This window comes from Ranitomeya variabilis, chromosome 3, assembly GCF_051348905.1.
Source record: "Ranitomeya variabilis isolate aRanVar5 chromosome 3, aRanVar5.hap1, whole genome shotgun sequence".
Classification (NCBI taxonomy): Eukaryota; Metazoa; Chordata; class Amphibia; order Anura; family Dendrobatidae; genus Ranitomeya; species Ranitomeya variabilis.
Window position 1 is genome coordinate 450,583,769 of NC_135234.1, and position 15,440 is coordinate 450,599,208.

Sequence of the window (15,440 nt, forward strand, 5' to 3'; positions counted from 1 at the left end):
CAAATATTGAAATAAATAAAAGTTATAACAAATTAAAAAAATTAATCTAAGGGGATGACACAGCAATGATTTAGAAATTATTAAGATTTTGATCACTGTGAGTCCCCTCAGCAGCGGCGGTTTTAATGCGTATCGGCAGTTAAGGGGGTAAAAGCCATAATGGCGGACCAACACGAAACACTTACATGGTTCTCTGCCACAATGTTACACAGGGGAACATTTATCATCTCGCTTGTACTAAAATGTTATGCTCAACTAGCAATATTTCATTGTTGTAAATGCCTAAGCCATCTTTGTAGAGTCGAGCAAAACAATTTGCAGGATCCTGGTCCAGCAGCAAATATTGTGCTCCATAGCAGCCAGACCAGAATACTGTGAACTTCCTACAGCCTGTCGGCATCTCTGCCCCGGCATCATGATGTTCAGAGTCCTCTGGTCCCATTGCCAAGGAGCACCAATGTGGCAGCTGAAATAAGGTCCTACAAATTGTTTTCCACAGCACTACAAATTTATCATTGTTTTATACCATTTCTTTAGACAATTGTTTAGTAGTTACGCCCAAACTTGACAACAAGCGAGAATAACCATTTGAGGTGAAGTACGCTATATTTAGGATTGCATTTTTACAGAAACTTTACAAAAACATTGCATATTCTAGACTAGTCATGGCTGTCTTAAAAAAAAAATAATAAAAAAATAAACATGCATAATATGTTACAATTTGGGCCAAATTCTACATTAAAGTGCCACATTTGACACATTGGTCTTCCTCTTCAGTAGTTTTAGGAAGTGCACCAACCAACATACATAAAAAGATGCAATTCTGTGAACATTTGACACATTGATCTCAGGCTCTTATCTCATACTGGACAGTATACTACTATGCATAAAATGTACGAGAATAATTTCGCCAAATTAATCATTACACTGGTCTACAGCCAAATTGGTTCAGAGTTAGAAACAGTTAAACTTAATTAACTTTAGAGTGCTGAAATGAAAATAATGCTTAACTTTATTTTAGTAGTTTATTGAGCCATCAGTATTGCATCATCTCAGAGTGACCAAAAGAAACCGCCATCTCAGGCCCGAACATGCAATACTAAGTACAATTGCACTGACAAAGACTTGGCACTCAAACTGATGAACGGTGAAATAGAGTTTCTTTTATTGTTGCAATTATAATAAAGTTGAACGTTTTCAGCCTTGTACCCAGACCTTCATAAGAAGATCAAAGTAAAATTGTATCACATGGCTTCATAAATAATCCCTCTATCAGTCACACCACATTATTTGTTAGCCTTTTGGCTTATGTCAGAAATGTCTCTGACTTGCACTGACAAAGTAAATAATTTCTCCTATATACAGTGGCATGTAAAAGTTTGGGCACCCCTGGTCAAAATTACTGTTCCTGTGAACAGTTAAGCAAGCTGAAATTATTTCTGAAAAAGCTAAAGTTAAAGATTACACATTTAATTTGTATTTTAGGCAAATGATATAGAAAAGTCATTTTTTTCCATTTTAAAAATTACAAAAAAAAGGAAAGTGGGCTGAAGCAAAAGTTTTGGCACCATTGGAGATTTGTGTGCTCAGTTAATTTTGAGGAAGGTTTCAGACTTTAATTAGCCTGTTAGGGTTATGGCTTGTTCACCATCATATTTAGGAAAAGTCAGGTGATGCAAATTTCCCAGCTTTATAAAAACCTAGCCTCGTCTAACCTTATGCCAAAATCAGCAGCCTTGTGTTCCTCTGAGCAGCTGCCTAGCACCCTGAAAATGAAACTGGTGGAGGTCCACAAAGCAAGAGAAGGTGATAAGAAGATAGCAAAGCGTTTTCAAGTTGCCTTTTCCTCAGTTCAAAATGTAATTAAGAAATGATAGTTAAAAGGAACAGTGGAGGTCAAGATAAGGTCGGCAAGACCAAGAAAAATTTCAGTGAGAGCTGCTCCTAGGATTGCTATGCAAATTGCCTCTTCAGAGAAAAAGAGGACTTGAACTCTATAGCGCCACCTGTTAGAAGTGGTTTGGTAGGATTGCTAGAGAGGCAAATCAGAACCCCCGCTTGACTGCAAAATACATTCAGAAAGATTTAGCAGACTCTGGGGTTGTGGTATATTATTCTACTGTTCAGAGACACCTGAACAAATATGGCCTTCATGGAAGAGTCATCAGAAGAAAAGCTTTCCTGAGTCCTCACCATAAAATTCAGCATCAGAAGTATACAAAAGAACATCTAAACAAGCCTGATTCATTTTGGAAACAAGTGGTGTGGACCGACGAGGTAAAAATAGAATTATTTGGCCACAATGATCAAAAGGTATGTGTATAGAGAAAAAAAAGGGCACAGAATTTTAGGAAAAGAACATCTCACCAACCATTAAGCATGGGGGTGGATGAACCATGCTTTGGGGTTGTGTGGCAGCCAATGGAAGGGGAACATTTCACTGGCAGAGGGAAGAACGGATTCAATAAAATTTCAACAAATTCTTGATGCAAACATAACACCATCTGTAAAAATTAAGTAGAATTGAAAAAAAAAATCCAATTCGGACATTCTATTTTACAGTACGTTGTAGAGCCTCCTTTTGTGGCAATTACAGCTGCTAGTTGCTTTCGATAAGTCTCTATGAGCTTTCCACAACTTGCCACTGGGATTTTTTCCCATTCCTCAAGGCCAAATTGCTCCAGCTCCTTAAAGTTAAATGTTTTTTTTTCTGGTGAACAGCAATCTTCAAGTCTGACCACAACCACAGATTTTCAATTGTATTAAAGGTCTGGGCTTTGACTAGGTCACTCCAAAACATTTACACGTTTCCCCTTAAACCACTTAAGTGATGCTTTAGCAGTATGCTTTGGGTCATTGTAGTTGGAAGGTGAACCTCCATCACAGTCTCAAATCACTGAAGGACAAACAGGTTTTGCTCAAGAATATCCCTGCACCACCCATTTTCCCGTCTACTCGGACCATTTTCCCTGTCTGCTGCAGAAATACATCCCCACAGCATAATGCTGCCACCACCATGCTTCACTGTGGGGATAGTGTTCTAGTGGTGATGAGCGGTGTTGTTTTGGAGCCAGACATATCATTTAACTTGATGGCCAAAAAGTTGAATTTTGGTCCTCCATACATATGGGGAGTCTCCTACATGTCTTTGGGCACACTCAAAACGAGCCTTACAATTTGTGTGTGTAAAAGCTTTTTTTCTGCCCACTCTTGCATAAAGGCCATCTCTATGGAGAGTAAGGCTTATTGTGGTCGTATAGACAGATACTCCAGTCTCTGCTTGGGAACTCTGCAGCTCCTTCAGGGTTACCTTTGGCCTCTGTGCTGCCTCTCTCAATAATGTCCTCCTTGCCCAGGCTGAGAGTTTTGGTGGCGGGCCTTCTCTTGGCAGATTTGTTGTGGAAGCATGTTTTTTTTCATTTGATAATGGATTTGATGGTGCTCCGGGGGGACCATCAGAGATTGGGATTTTTTTTTATATATATATATAACCCAAACCTGACCATGTGACACTTAGACTACACACAGGTGGACTTCCTTTCACTAAACATTCAAGTTATGAAGGTAATTGCTTGCACCAGAAATTTTTAGGGGCTTCGTCGCAAAAGTGGTGAATACATAATCACATACCAATTTTTATACTCATTTGCTCCCATAAATTTAATTTATGCCTACATAATCAAATATGATGTAAAATATATTGACCAGCAGATCTAGATGTACCGTATTTTTCGGACTACAAGACGCACCAGACCATAAGATGCACCCCAAATTTTGGGGTGGAAAATAGCAGAAAAAAAAATAAATTTGGGAAGATGGGGATCCGTCTTATTGTCCGAATTTAAGGTATCTTACCTGAGGGCTGGTGGTGGTACAGCAGGGTCACAGAAGGGTTGGTCCCTTCCTCAAGAAGCCGGCGGCGACAGAAGTGTGGTAAAGCTGCAGTCCCAGGGCGAGATGCTGTGGGTCCGATGTCGGCGGTGAGGAAAAGCATGAAGCAGGGTCCCTTCATCAGGATGCCGGCGCTGTGACCCGATGTCCACGGTGAGCAGAGCCGAGCGCATCATCGGTTTCCCTGCAGCCATCGTCCTGCAGCCGTGGGCGACCGGAGGCTTCAGGAAAATGGCCGCCGGAGGCCGGGTCTGCACAGATTGAGATCTTGGCAGCCATTTTCCTGAAGCCGAGTGCCGCCGAGATTTCAATCTGCGCACGCGCGGCCTCCACCCACCGCCGCAGCATCGCCACACCTCTGCCACAACCCCCCGGTAATCCTGCGTTCACACTATACCTTTTAATTTTAATTTAGAAGAGAAATTGCGAAAACTTTGGGTCAGTGCAGTAGATGGTGAGCTTAAAACGTTTCCTCACTTACAAAATCCACCACCAGGCTTCAATCTACGAAGGAAAACCTGGGTTAGGCTGGTTTCACACTTGCGTTTTTATCTGCATGCGTTTTTTAAAAAAACGCATGTGTGAAAAACGCATGTAAACGCGGTAAAACGCATGCGTTTTTTAGACGCATGCGTTTTTATAGAAAAACACAAGAAAACACAAGAAAACAAGAAAAAACAAGAAAACCCTAACCCTACCCCTAACCCTAAACGTGACTGAAATACGTGGCACTGAAATACGTGCAACTGAAATACGTGGTACTTAAATACGTGGCACGTGGCACTTAAATACGTGGCACGTGGCACTTAAATACGTGGCACGTGGCACTTAAATATGTGGCACGTGGCACTTAAATACGTGGCACGTGGCATACGTGGCACTGAAATACGTGATACGTGGCACTTAAATACGTGGCAATATGACTGTCAGAAAATGTTCATTAAACGGTTAGGGGTGAGGTTAGGGGTAGAGTTAGGGTTAGGGTTTGGATCCCTTTATCACCTTGATGGTGGTGGGTGGCTTTTCAGTGTGTTTTCTGGTTTTTTTCTATAAAAACGCATGCGTTTTTAGCGCAAACAAACGCATGTGCTTAAAAACGCATGCGTTTACATAAACAGCAATGCATTTTTTTTGCCGCGAAAAAACGCATGCGTTTTTTCGCGGCAAAAAAACGCGCAAGAAAATACTGCAGGTAGCATTTTTGAAAATGAACGCATGCAGACAAAAAACGCATGCGTTTGAAAACGCGACCAAACGCATGTGCAAAAAAACGCATGCGTTTTCAATGTTAAATATAGGAAAAAAAAACGCATGCGTTTTTTGTGCAAAAAACGCTGCAGACAAAAACGCAAGTGTGAAACCAGCCTTACTCTGAAGTGTATCAGAACAAACTTTGGTGTCTGTGCAGATCTTATGCATAAGTGGCGAAAATCTGACTCTCCTGCCTGTGACTGTGGAGCTGACCGTCAAACAATTCAGCACATTGTTGAGGAATGTCCCCTCACATCTTACACTGGTGACAAGAAAGATTTCTACACTGGAAAGGAGAATGTTATTGCATACATAGAAAATCTCAATATTCGACTCTGATCTCTGTTCCTTTTCAATCACTTTATTGTTCGTTATTCATTCTTATAGGATGTTAAAATATATGTTCATACCGTTAAATAAAATGCCTACATTTTTCATCTCACACAAAACGGATTACAAAAATATTTAATCATAGGTTGTAATGTAACAAAAAAAGGTAAAAAGCTAAAGGGGGTGATTACTTTTGCAAACCACTGTACATTCACTATGTAATACAAATGACCTGGTATCAAGATTCTCCAGGTAAGTACAATTTACGTCTGATGGAGCAGTGCGAGGGCTTGTTTTTTGCAGGGTGACCAGAGGTTATATTGATAACATTATGGGATTGCTTTTTACTTCATTTTTTATTTTTAAGCAATTTTGGCATTTTGATCATTTTTGTAAGGCATTTTATAGTTTGATAGATTACACTTTTATGGATAAAATTATACCACGTGTATTTTTTTTTAACAATGGGGAAAAAGGGTGGCAATTTGCATTTTTAAAGCACTTTTTTTTCCTTTTTACAGTATCTGTTAGTTTCCTCATGAACTTCAACCTGCCTTCTTCTGTTATAGGTATGGTGTTGGCTTAGCTTATAAGCCCACTCCCGCTGTAAGTGTATGGTGGATGGAAGTGACGAACACAAGACATTTGATAAATAAGGACGGTAGAGTTGAAGTGAATACACAACAGATTTGGTGCAAATATATAACATTTTTGATAAATATGGGCCATTGTTGCATATAGAAAATGTAATTTCTCCATGTATTGTTCTACAACAAATATGCACACATTATTAGTATGAAAAAATTCAACACAAAACTATTGTTGACCAATAGGCTGCTGGGCAGACACTGAGCATTACGCCTCTACATGTGCATTTATAATTATAGGCTACATGAATGGTAGGTGTGTGAGTGGTGGTTTCTTCAGTATATTGCACCGCTTCTGCCTCTGCCTACATCATGTGGGTCTGCTGCATCCTGTAGTGCTTTAGATTTGTGACCTGGTGTTGGTAAATACGGCTGACTTTTTTCTGTGATTTTTTTTTTTATGAAACCAAATGATCAAAAATAAAATGTGTATTTCACATAACAGGAATTCTGTGTGCAAAATACTATAAAACACATATGACATTTTACAATAAGGGTATGTTTCCACCTTCAGGATGGCTGGCGGTTTGGACGGAGCGGCAAACCCGCTCCGTCCTAAGCTCCGCCCCCTTCTGTAGACGCAATGATTTCTGATGTGTTCATTGCACACATCCGGCATCATCGCACCCCACACATAGGGCCCTGTGATTTACCTTGCGGCGGCGCAGCGGCGCCGCAAGGTACACGGACATGCTGCGATCTAAAAAGTCGCGCCGCATGTCCGGAATCGCAGGGCCGCCGGGTGCGTGTTACCACGCATAGTGGAGACGGGATTTCATAAAATCCCCTCCACTATGCTGTAACATCTGGACGCTGCGTGTTTGACGCTGCGGCTCTAATACCCTAAGACCACGTTTAGCAGGACTTCATGCCTGCTTGGGAGATATTGTGACTCGTTACCTTTTAGATCTGGTCGGTTGCGAACACCAACAGACACAAAGAAGCAATCCATATCAACATGAATAATGCAGTTCTGGCACTTGGAATTCGCAGAGGCAGGCATGGCTCCTAAAAATGTAAAAAAACAACATTTATTTGGACTGAAAAGCATTTGGATCAACGTTATATACCGACATTTACAATAAGAATTCTAGGACAATTAGATTGTTGAAAGGTCTGAGACAAACGTCACATAAATGAATAATGCAAGCAAATATAAGAAACTTTGGACTATATGTTATCAGAGAAATGTGCTGTTTGTGATTGTGGTCTTGGCTCTGCAGTGGCTCTCCTGGCAAAATCAGAACTCCTCCATTGCTATTCTTGTTATAAGAAATGGAAATCGAATGTCACCGCTAGTCCACAGGTCCCTTCAGATCATCACAGATGTCATGGCTGTTACGCAAGTTATAAGTTATGATGCTAACATGCATAGAGCCTTCTTCATTTTATATTAAAACGAGTCATCAATTTTATTTTATGAGCGAAGAACTTGCACACAAGTAGTATGATCTCTGCCAGCTAAGAGTGGTTATGGACAACTCATGCTGGAGATCCTATGGCTTCCCGTGACATGTCAACAAAGCAGATGCTTTGCTTCTACTCTGCTCTGTTGACGGGGCTCCCTGCTGCCTAACTGCGGAGAGAAGACTGTCAATCTGCATGCCGTCAGCAGATAATCCCTGTTGACAGAGCAGCCCCATAGAAGAAGAGCTTCCCTGTTGACGTGAACTACCAGATAACCCTCATTAAAGCAAACAAACAGGATCACAGTGATTAAACAAATAAACCATGTAGGTCACGATTCATCATTTGCGGAGTTTTTTGTAAATCCCTTTCCGATTTGTATTGTGGTATTAGTTTGTGTCTTGAACTGTTTTTATGACTTTTTGGCGCCAAAATTCACTTTCTGCAAAATGCAGCAAAAATTGTGGCAAAATACTGGCCACAAAAAAAATACACCAGAGGAGGCCTGATCTGGATTTAAAAAGTCGCAATTGAATTAGGCGAAAACATTTGGAATCGCTACACTCTGTCCACAAAGCGGAAAAACAAAAAAGAAAACACACATAGGCAAAGGCATGCATAAACTATACTTGAAAAAAGGATCAAATAGTATAATGAATAGTGTTGCTGACAAAAGGGGGGGCAAAAAACCCCCACAAAACTAAGGTTTTGTTCAGATTTTTGTCGGAGATACAGTCACAACAGAAAGTGTTGGCACCCATGAAATTGTTCCAGAAAATTAAGTATTTCTCCCAGAAAATTATTGCAATTACAAATGTTTTGTTATACGCATTTATTTCCTTTGTGTGTATTGGAACAACACAAAACAACAGAGGGGAAAAAAAAGGCAAATTGGACATAGTTTCTCACAAAACCACAAAGATGGGTCGGACAAAATTGTTGGCACCCTCAACTTAATATTTGGTTGCACACCCTTTGGAAAAAATAACTGCAATCAATCACTTCCTATAACCATCAACAAGCTTCTTACACCTCCCAACTGGAATTTTGGATCACTCTTCTTTTGCAAACTGCTCCAGGTCTCTCGTATTTGAAGGAGCCTTCTCCCAACAACAATTTTAAGATTTCTCCACAGTGTTCAATGGGATTCAGATCCAGACTCATTGCTGCCCACTTCAGAACTCTCCAGCGCTTTGTTTCCATCCATTCCTGGGTGCTTCTTGAAGTATGTTTCTGGTCATTGTCCTGCTGAAAGACCCATGACCTAGGACCAAACTCAGCTTTCTGACACTGGGCACTACAATGCAACTTAAAATTCTCTTATAATCTTCAGATTTCATGATGTCTTGCACACAATCAGGGCAGCCAGTGCCAGAGGCAGCAAAACAACCCAAAAAATGTTTGAAGATCCTCCATATTTGACTGGAGGTATTGTGTTCATTTCTTTATAGGCCTCATTCAGTTTTCAGTAAACAATAGAGTGACGTGCCTTACCAAAAAGCTCTATCTTGGTATCATCTGCCCACAAGATGCTTTCCCAGAAGGAATTTGGCTTACTCACATTTTGGCAAACTTCAATGTAGCTTTTTTAGGTCTCTGTGTCAGCAGTGGGGTCCTTTCTGGGTCTCCTGCCATAGTGTTTCATTTAATTCAAATGTCGATGGATAGTTCGACACTGATGCACCCTGAGCTTGCAGGACAGCTTGAATTTCTTTGGAACTTGATTAGGACTATCCTGCATTGCAACCTTTCATCAGTTTTTCTATGCTGTTAACTTACAGGGGGATTAGCTACAGTGACATGGGTTGCAATTTTCTTGATTGCGTTGCGCACCGTGGAAAAAGGAACATCAAGATCTCTGGAGATGGAGTTGTAACCTTGAGATTGTTGATATTTTTCTACAATTTAGGCTCTCAAGTCATAAAACAGTTCTCTTCTCTTTCTGTTCTCCCTGTTTAGTGTGGCACACACAAAGTAAAGATTGAGTCAACATCTCCCCTTTTAATCTGGTTTCAGGTGTGATCTTCATGTTGCCCACACCTGTTGCTTGCCACAGGTGAGTTTCAACGAGCATTACAAGCTTGAAACAAAGTTGTTTTTCCACAATTTTGGAAAGGTGCCAATATTTTTGTCGTGCCCATTTTTGTGGTTTTATGTGAAATTATGTCCCAATTTAGCTTTATTTCTGTTTTTTTTTTTTTGTGTGTGTGTAGTTCCAATACACACAAATGAAATAAACATGTGCATAACAAAGCGTGTAATTGCAAAATTTTTCTGGAAGAAATACTTACTTTTCAATATCAAGGGTGCCAACACTTTCAGCAATGACTCTGTATATGATGGGAGGCCACTTTATAGGAATACATCGTTCATAGGCTTCCATGGAAGAATATATTCTGTACACTATTCCTTTTACTGGAAACCTCCGAACAGAAAGACAGATGACCAGTTTTTAGACTAGTTAGTTTATAGATTGGTCTCTATTGAGTGATTATTGGCCTATGGCTTTCCAAGCATGCAGATTGTGAACAGAGCCTACCATTAAACATGTATGTTAAATACCTTATACTTTGAGATATAAAATTTAAATTAGCGTCACAAAAAATGTAGTAAATTCCTGCCCCAATCAGATCATGTACGGTAATAAAAAAGTGCAAGATCATCAATCGTGTACTTCTGGGGGCCTCCTAGTTTTGTGCTTGTTATTACATTTCTGGTTTTGTTCCATTAACTAATTGTGGGACTGTACTTGATTTACCCCAGAAGCAATCTCTACCATTATGTGATGTTATGATAAAGCAGGTACATGCAAAGCAGATAGACACATAAACATATGATATACAGAGAAATGGGGGGGAGCAAATAGATCAAGTGAAAGCAAAAACAGGCAGCGAGTGATATGCCGGGATAATTTGGTTCCAGCACATTTGCTCTGAAACTGTAGTCCTACGGCTAGTGATGAGCGAGTATACTTGTCGCTCGGGTTTTCCCCGAGTATGCTTGGGTGGTCTTTAAGTATTTGTGAGTGCTCGGAGATTTAGTTTTTGTCGACCTGCAGCTGCATGATTTACGGCTGCTAGCCAGCCTGAGTACATGTGGGGGTTGCCTGGTTGCTAGGGAATTCCTACATGTATTCAAGCTGTCTGGCAGCCACGAATCATGCAGCTGGAGTCAACAAAAACTAAATCTCCGAGCACGCTGAGATAGTCGGAGACCACCCGAGCATACTCGGAGAAACTCGAGCAACGAGTGCACTTGCTCATCGCTACCTACGGTATTGTAAAAAACCTTACTAGTGTGACAATGTTATTGCAGAGATTTCCACTACAGTTAAAGGGAACCTGTCACCCCCCCCCCCCAGGCATTTGTAACTAAAAGAGCCACCTTGTGCAGCACTAATGCTGCATTTGGACAAGGTGGCTCTTTTAGTTATGCTCCTTGCACATGCTGAAATAAACACTTATAAAATGCGCCCCCTCATACCGTGAAATCGCCAGGGAGGCGGGACTTTCCTTCCTAATCAGACGCAGCACAGCTGTCATTCATACCCCCTTGGCGCCGGGGCCGCCTCCTCAGCGTTGTTTGAATCTGTCCCGGAGCCTGTGCTGTTATGTTATCCCTTGGGCATGCGCAGTTAGCGCTGCCCGTCTTCTGACATCATTTGATGTCAGACTGACTGCGCCTGTGCGGCCACGCTGCCCGAGATCCCGCCCTGCAGTGTCTTCTGATTTATTCACACTGCGGGGCTGGGATTCCGGGGCATGCGCAGTGCATATCTTCGCCTCTCACTCATCTCCCTCCACCTTCTTCAGACTGTGCGGCGTCAGCTGATCCCTAATCGCCGTGGCATGCGATTAGGGATCAGGCTCTCGGAAGTAGTGGAAGAGGGGTTAGGGAAACTGATACCATGGAAGAACCAGAGCATGCACTGCGAGGCCGAACCATGAACTAGAGTACATTGGCGTTCAGTCTGGACGCCATCCGACCTACATCTGGAGTGCTCCAGAGAAGGCAGATCTGATGGAAGACTTCCGGGTGAAGTTCCCACTCACTGCCGTCAGGATCCGGCCTCGAGTTCTACTCCTGGGATGTGTAGTGCCGAGATGTGAGGTACCCCGACCATGACGCCTGACGGTGGGTACCTGCAAGATGATTGACGTACGGCACTGCCGTGGCATTTTCCGATTCAATTCGGATCGGGTGATCCGCCAGTAGGCAGTGGATCTGCTGTAGAATTTGCCGTACCGTTCGGATCCCCAGAACAATGATCAGGAGAAGAGGACTGGCATCAGCAGTCACTAATAACCATTGAACCGGGAGAAAGTAAGTATCTCCCCTGGTTGAGGAAGGAGCTCATAGACTACCCTCTGAAAGCCTGTTTGACCTGCATAAAACGAGGGGAGCAAAGGAAACCACTTCCATTGTCGTCACCATTTTCCCTCAGAACCCTCCTAGCAAATCGAATGGAATGAAGGGATGAGTTAACAAGTGCGCAAGCTCCCTGTTGAAGGGCCAAGGCCTTGTCTCAAGGGAGAATTACCAACCTTCTGGAAGTGTCCACGATCATCCTCAAAAAGGATATCTGCTGGGCTGGAAATGAGGAAAAACTTGTCCAAGATTAGCTGCCAGCCCAGGTGAGAAAGGGTATCGCAAGAGATATAGACGACTTAGCACAGTCCTGGAAGAGTGGCTAAAAAGTCGACCAGATAGAGCAGGAAAACCATGCCTCTAGGGTGCAGGAGGAACATGACAGCTGTCATAACCCCTGCGAACACTCTGGCTGCGGTAGCAAGGCCGAAGGACAAGGTCGTGATTTGAAAATGCTGTTTGCGAATGGAAAAGCACAGGAATTTTTGAAGAGGGAAAAAATAGGAATGTGAAGGTAAGCATCCTGAATTTCGTTGGATGCCAGAAACTCCACCTTTTCCCGTTGAAGTAGTGGCTGAGCGGAGGAACTCCATCTGAAGAAGTGGGACCTTGTCAAGATTGGTAGCCGCACAAATAGTCGCATCCGAGAGGCGTGAAGCAGCTAGTCTCCCACTCAAGAAATTTGATTGACCAGCTGTACTGTCTTCGGGAAAATGTTAATGATGTGAATCAAGGAAGTTAAGGTCTCCGACCAGGAGACCATTGCTGTAGCAACCCATTCGGCGGCTAATGAAGGGTAGAGCGCTGAACCCGAGGCCGCAAGACGGAACTAACCAGATTTACTATCTGACAGTCTGTGGTATTTTTAATTGATGACCCATCGGGCAAGGATACTGGAAGGTATACCACAGGAGATTCTACCCGGTTAATTTGCCAAGTGGCAGAATGAGCGGCTGCATTCGGAAGGTCAGAAAAAAAGTCTCTTGCAATCCGCTCTCTTTTGACGGTGCGGAGTTAAGCCTCAATCCACCATCCTCTTAACATGGAAGTGGAGAGGGATCGTCCGCCTTCTTGCATCATCTGCTAAACAGTGGTGATGCAGAGGGGGATTTTCGGACGCCAAAAAGGGTGCCTCTGTACATCCACAGAGTTTAGGTCACCGGGTGGACAGGGCTGGTTGTCCAGCGTTAGGCCTGTCTGCAGAAGAGGATACATGGAGGTGACACTCCATGTGCTCGTCTATTGATGGTGTGGGGAGATCGGTGCCCTTTAAAAGGACCCGTCGCCCCTAAGAATCAGACCAGGCATGGCATCCCACGTCCTAGTGGGGTATACGTGGGGACACCCCACGTGTTCGCATATTGGCTGAAAAAGGATAACGTGCTTGCAGAGGCTTCTGTCCAGTGAATCGCTTATCCAGACGCTCCCTGTCCGGGTGAATGGCAAATGCTCTGCTGGGAGTTTAGTCTCCTTATGAGGGACACTGCGTGATCTAGAGTAGTTAGCGAAAAGGAGAAAAAATAGAGTCAAAATGCCAGTACTTGCAAAATTTAGTAGAAACTTTATTCAATAGTTGACACAAACATAAAATCAATATGGTGCACACAATGTGCACACAATGTGCACACAGCCGTGAGCAATACAGTAATGAAGTAACACCTAAAGAGTGGTTAAAACAACATTCCAAGAAAACAGAGAGGAAACGGTACACCTAGTCAGTAAAACTGGGTCCTAATATGAGTGTGGCTCATATGTGTATATATAGATCCAAAGGACGCCCCCTGAAGAAGGTGATCCCGCACCGAAACGTGCGTTGGGGTGAGAGCACGGTCGCGCCGGTCCATGATACATCATGGGTAAATACTTATGTTAGGCTGTGATTATTTTATATTATGTTTCCATCTTGGCATTTGGGGGATAACTATTTGGCTACTACGGACTGGTTAGAGACTCTTGGCCAGTATTAGTATTTGGCCGGCAGCAGCAGGTGTTGGGCTACTACTGGATATGACCAATTGCCATATAGTTTTTTCTAATATAGCCTGTCCAATATGCTACTACCCACCAGCCTTATGTAGCGCCCTATTTATACCTTATGCCTAAATTTGGATCTATATATACACATATGAGCCACACTCATATTAGGACCCAGTTTTACTGACTAGGTGTACCGTTTCCTCTCTGTTTTCTTGGAATGTCGTTTTAACCACTCTTTAGGTGTTACTTCATTACTGTATTGCTCACGGCTGTGTGCACATTGTGTGCACATTGTGTGCACCATATTGATTTTATGTTTGTGTCAACTATTGAATAAAGTTTCTACTAAATTTTGCAAGTACTGGCATTTTGACTCTATTTTTTCTCCTTTTCGCTAATTACTGTTTGAGTCGCTTTTTGCCCTATATTTTATAATGCAATTTAGCATTAATATGCAACTACGTGCATGATAATAATTGTATTATAATTATGTTTTGGGGACTATTTGTACAAGTGATCTAGAGTAGAACTGAAGTCTTCGTCAATCTACAGAGATTGGTTGATGATATAAATAAATAAGCGAATCCATCCTTTTCTGAAGTTCTGGTGAAGCCAGAACCAAGGCAATAACAGTTTTCGGAGTCTTGTCCTCAGCAAATCATTGGTGAGGGATCAGAAAATGAAACTTCCGTTTTCTAGACGCCTGTACGATTCTAGACGCATGTATGATTCTAGAATACTTGAGGCCCCTGCTAGCCGACGGCTCGCATGAAGGAGAGGAACCATCTATAATCGGTCCTGCGAGCACTCCGAGCCACAGAGGGTTCACGAAGGGATTCAATCTCTTGGTCAGAGAAGCCATGGGTTTGCGGCAGTGACGAAGCCCACTGAGGGGAATTAGGTACTCTGGGATAAGCTGGGATCAGCGGCGGAGGGCTCCTGAACTCATTTAGGGTGACCGGTTTAAGACTGGTCACGTGCCTTTAAGACAGGTAATATTGGTCATGAGCCTTTAAGACCAGGGGATACTGGTCCTGTGCCTTTAAGACCAGGGAATGCTGGTCCTGAGCCTTTAAGACCAGGGAATGCTGGTCCTGAGCCTTTAAGACCAGGGAATGCCGGTCCTGAGCCTTTAAGACCAGGGAATACCGGTCATGTGCCTTTAAGACCAGGGAATACCGGTCATGTGCCTTTAAGACCAGGGAATACCGGTCATGTGCCTTTAAGACCAGGGAATACTGGTCATGTGCCTTTAAGACCAGGGAATACTGTTCATGTGCCTTTAAGACCAGGTAATACTGGTCATGTGCCTTTAAGACCAAGAAAACTGGTCATGTGCCTTTAAGACCAAGAAAACTGGTCATGTGCCTTTAAGATTAGGGAATACTGGTTGTGTGCCTTTAAGCACAGGGGGAAGATGCAGGGGGAGAGCAGTACTTTCTTACCCGGTTGCATGTGCCCCTCCAATGCAAAACCATCACCCCTGTGACCTCCATGAATAGGCCCAAGCCGGGGCCTAAATTCTGCAGCCGGAGGGAGCAATACCAGGGGTAGGAATAGAGGGACGTT

General features: G+C 42.8%; 1 protein-coding gene across 1 annotated transcript in view; it reads right to left on the reverse strand.

The window, feature by feature from the left end:
* REV1 (REV1 DNA directed polymerase) overlaps positions 1-15,440 on the reverse strand; it is an 81,806-nt gene that overhangs the window by 42,391 nt on the left and 23,975 nt on the right. Inside the window, exon 7 of the mRNA XM_077296543.1 lies at positions 7,020-7,127. Within this exon, the coding sequence (XP_077152658.1) occupies positions 7,020-7,127 (108 nt within the window). The remainder of the gene's footprint in view (positions 1-7,019; positions 7,128-15,440) is intronic.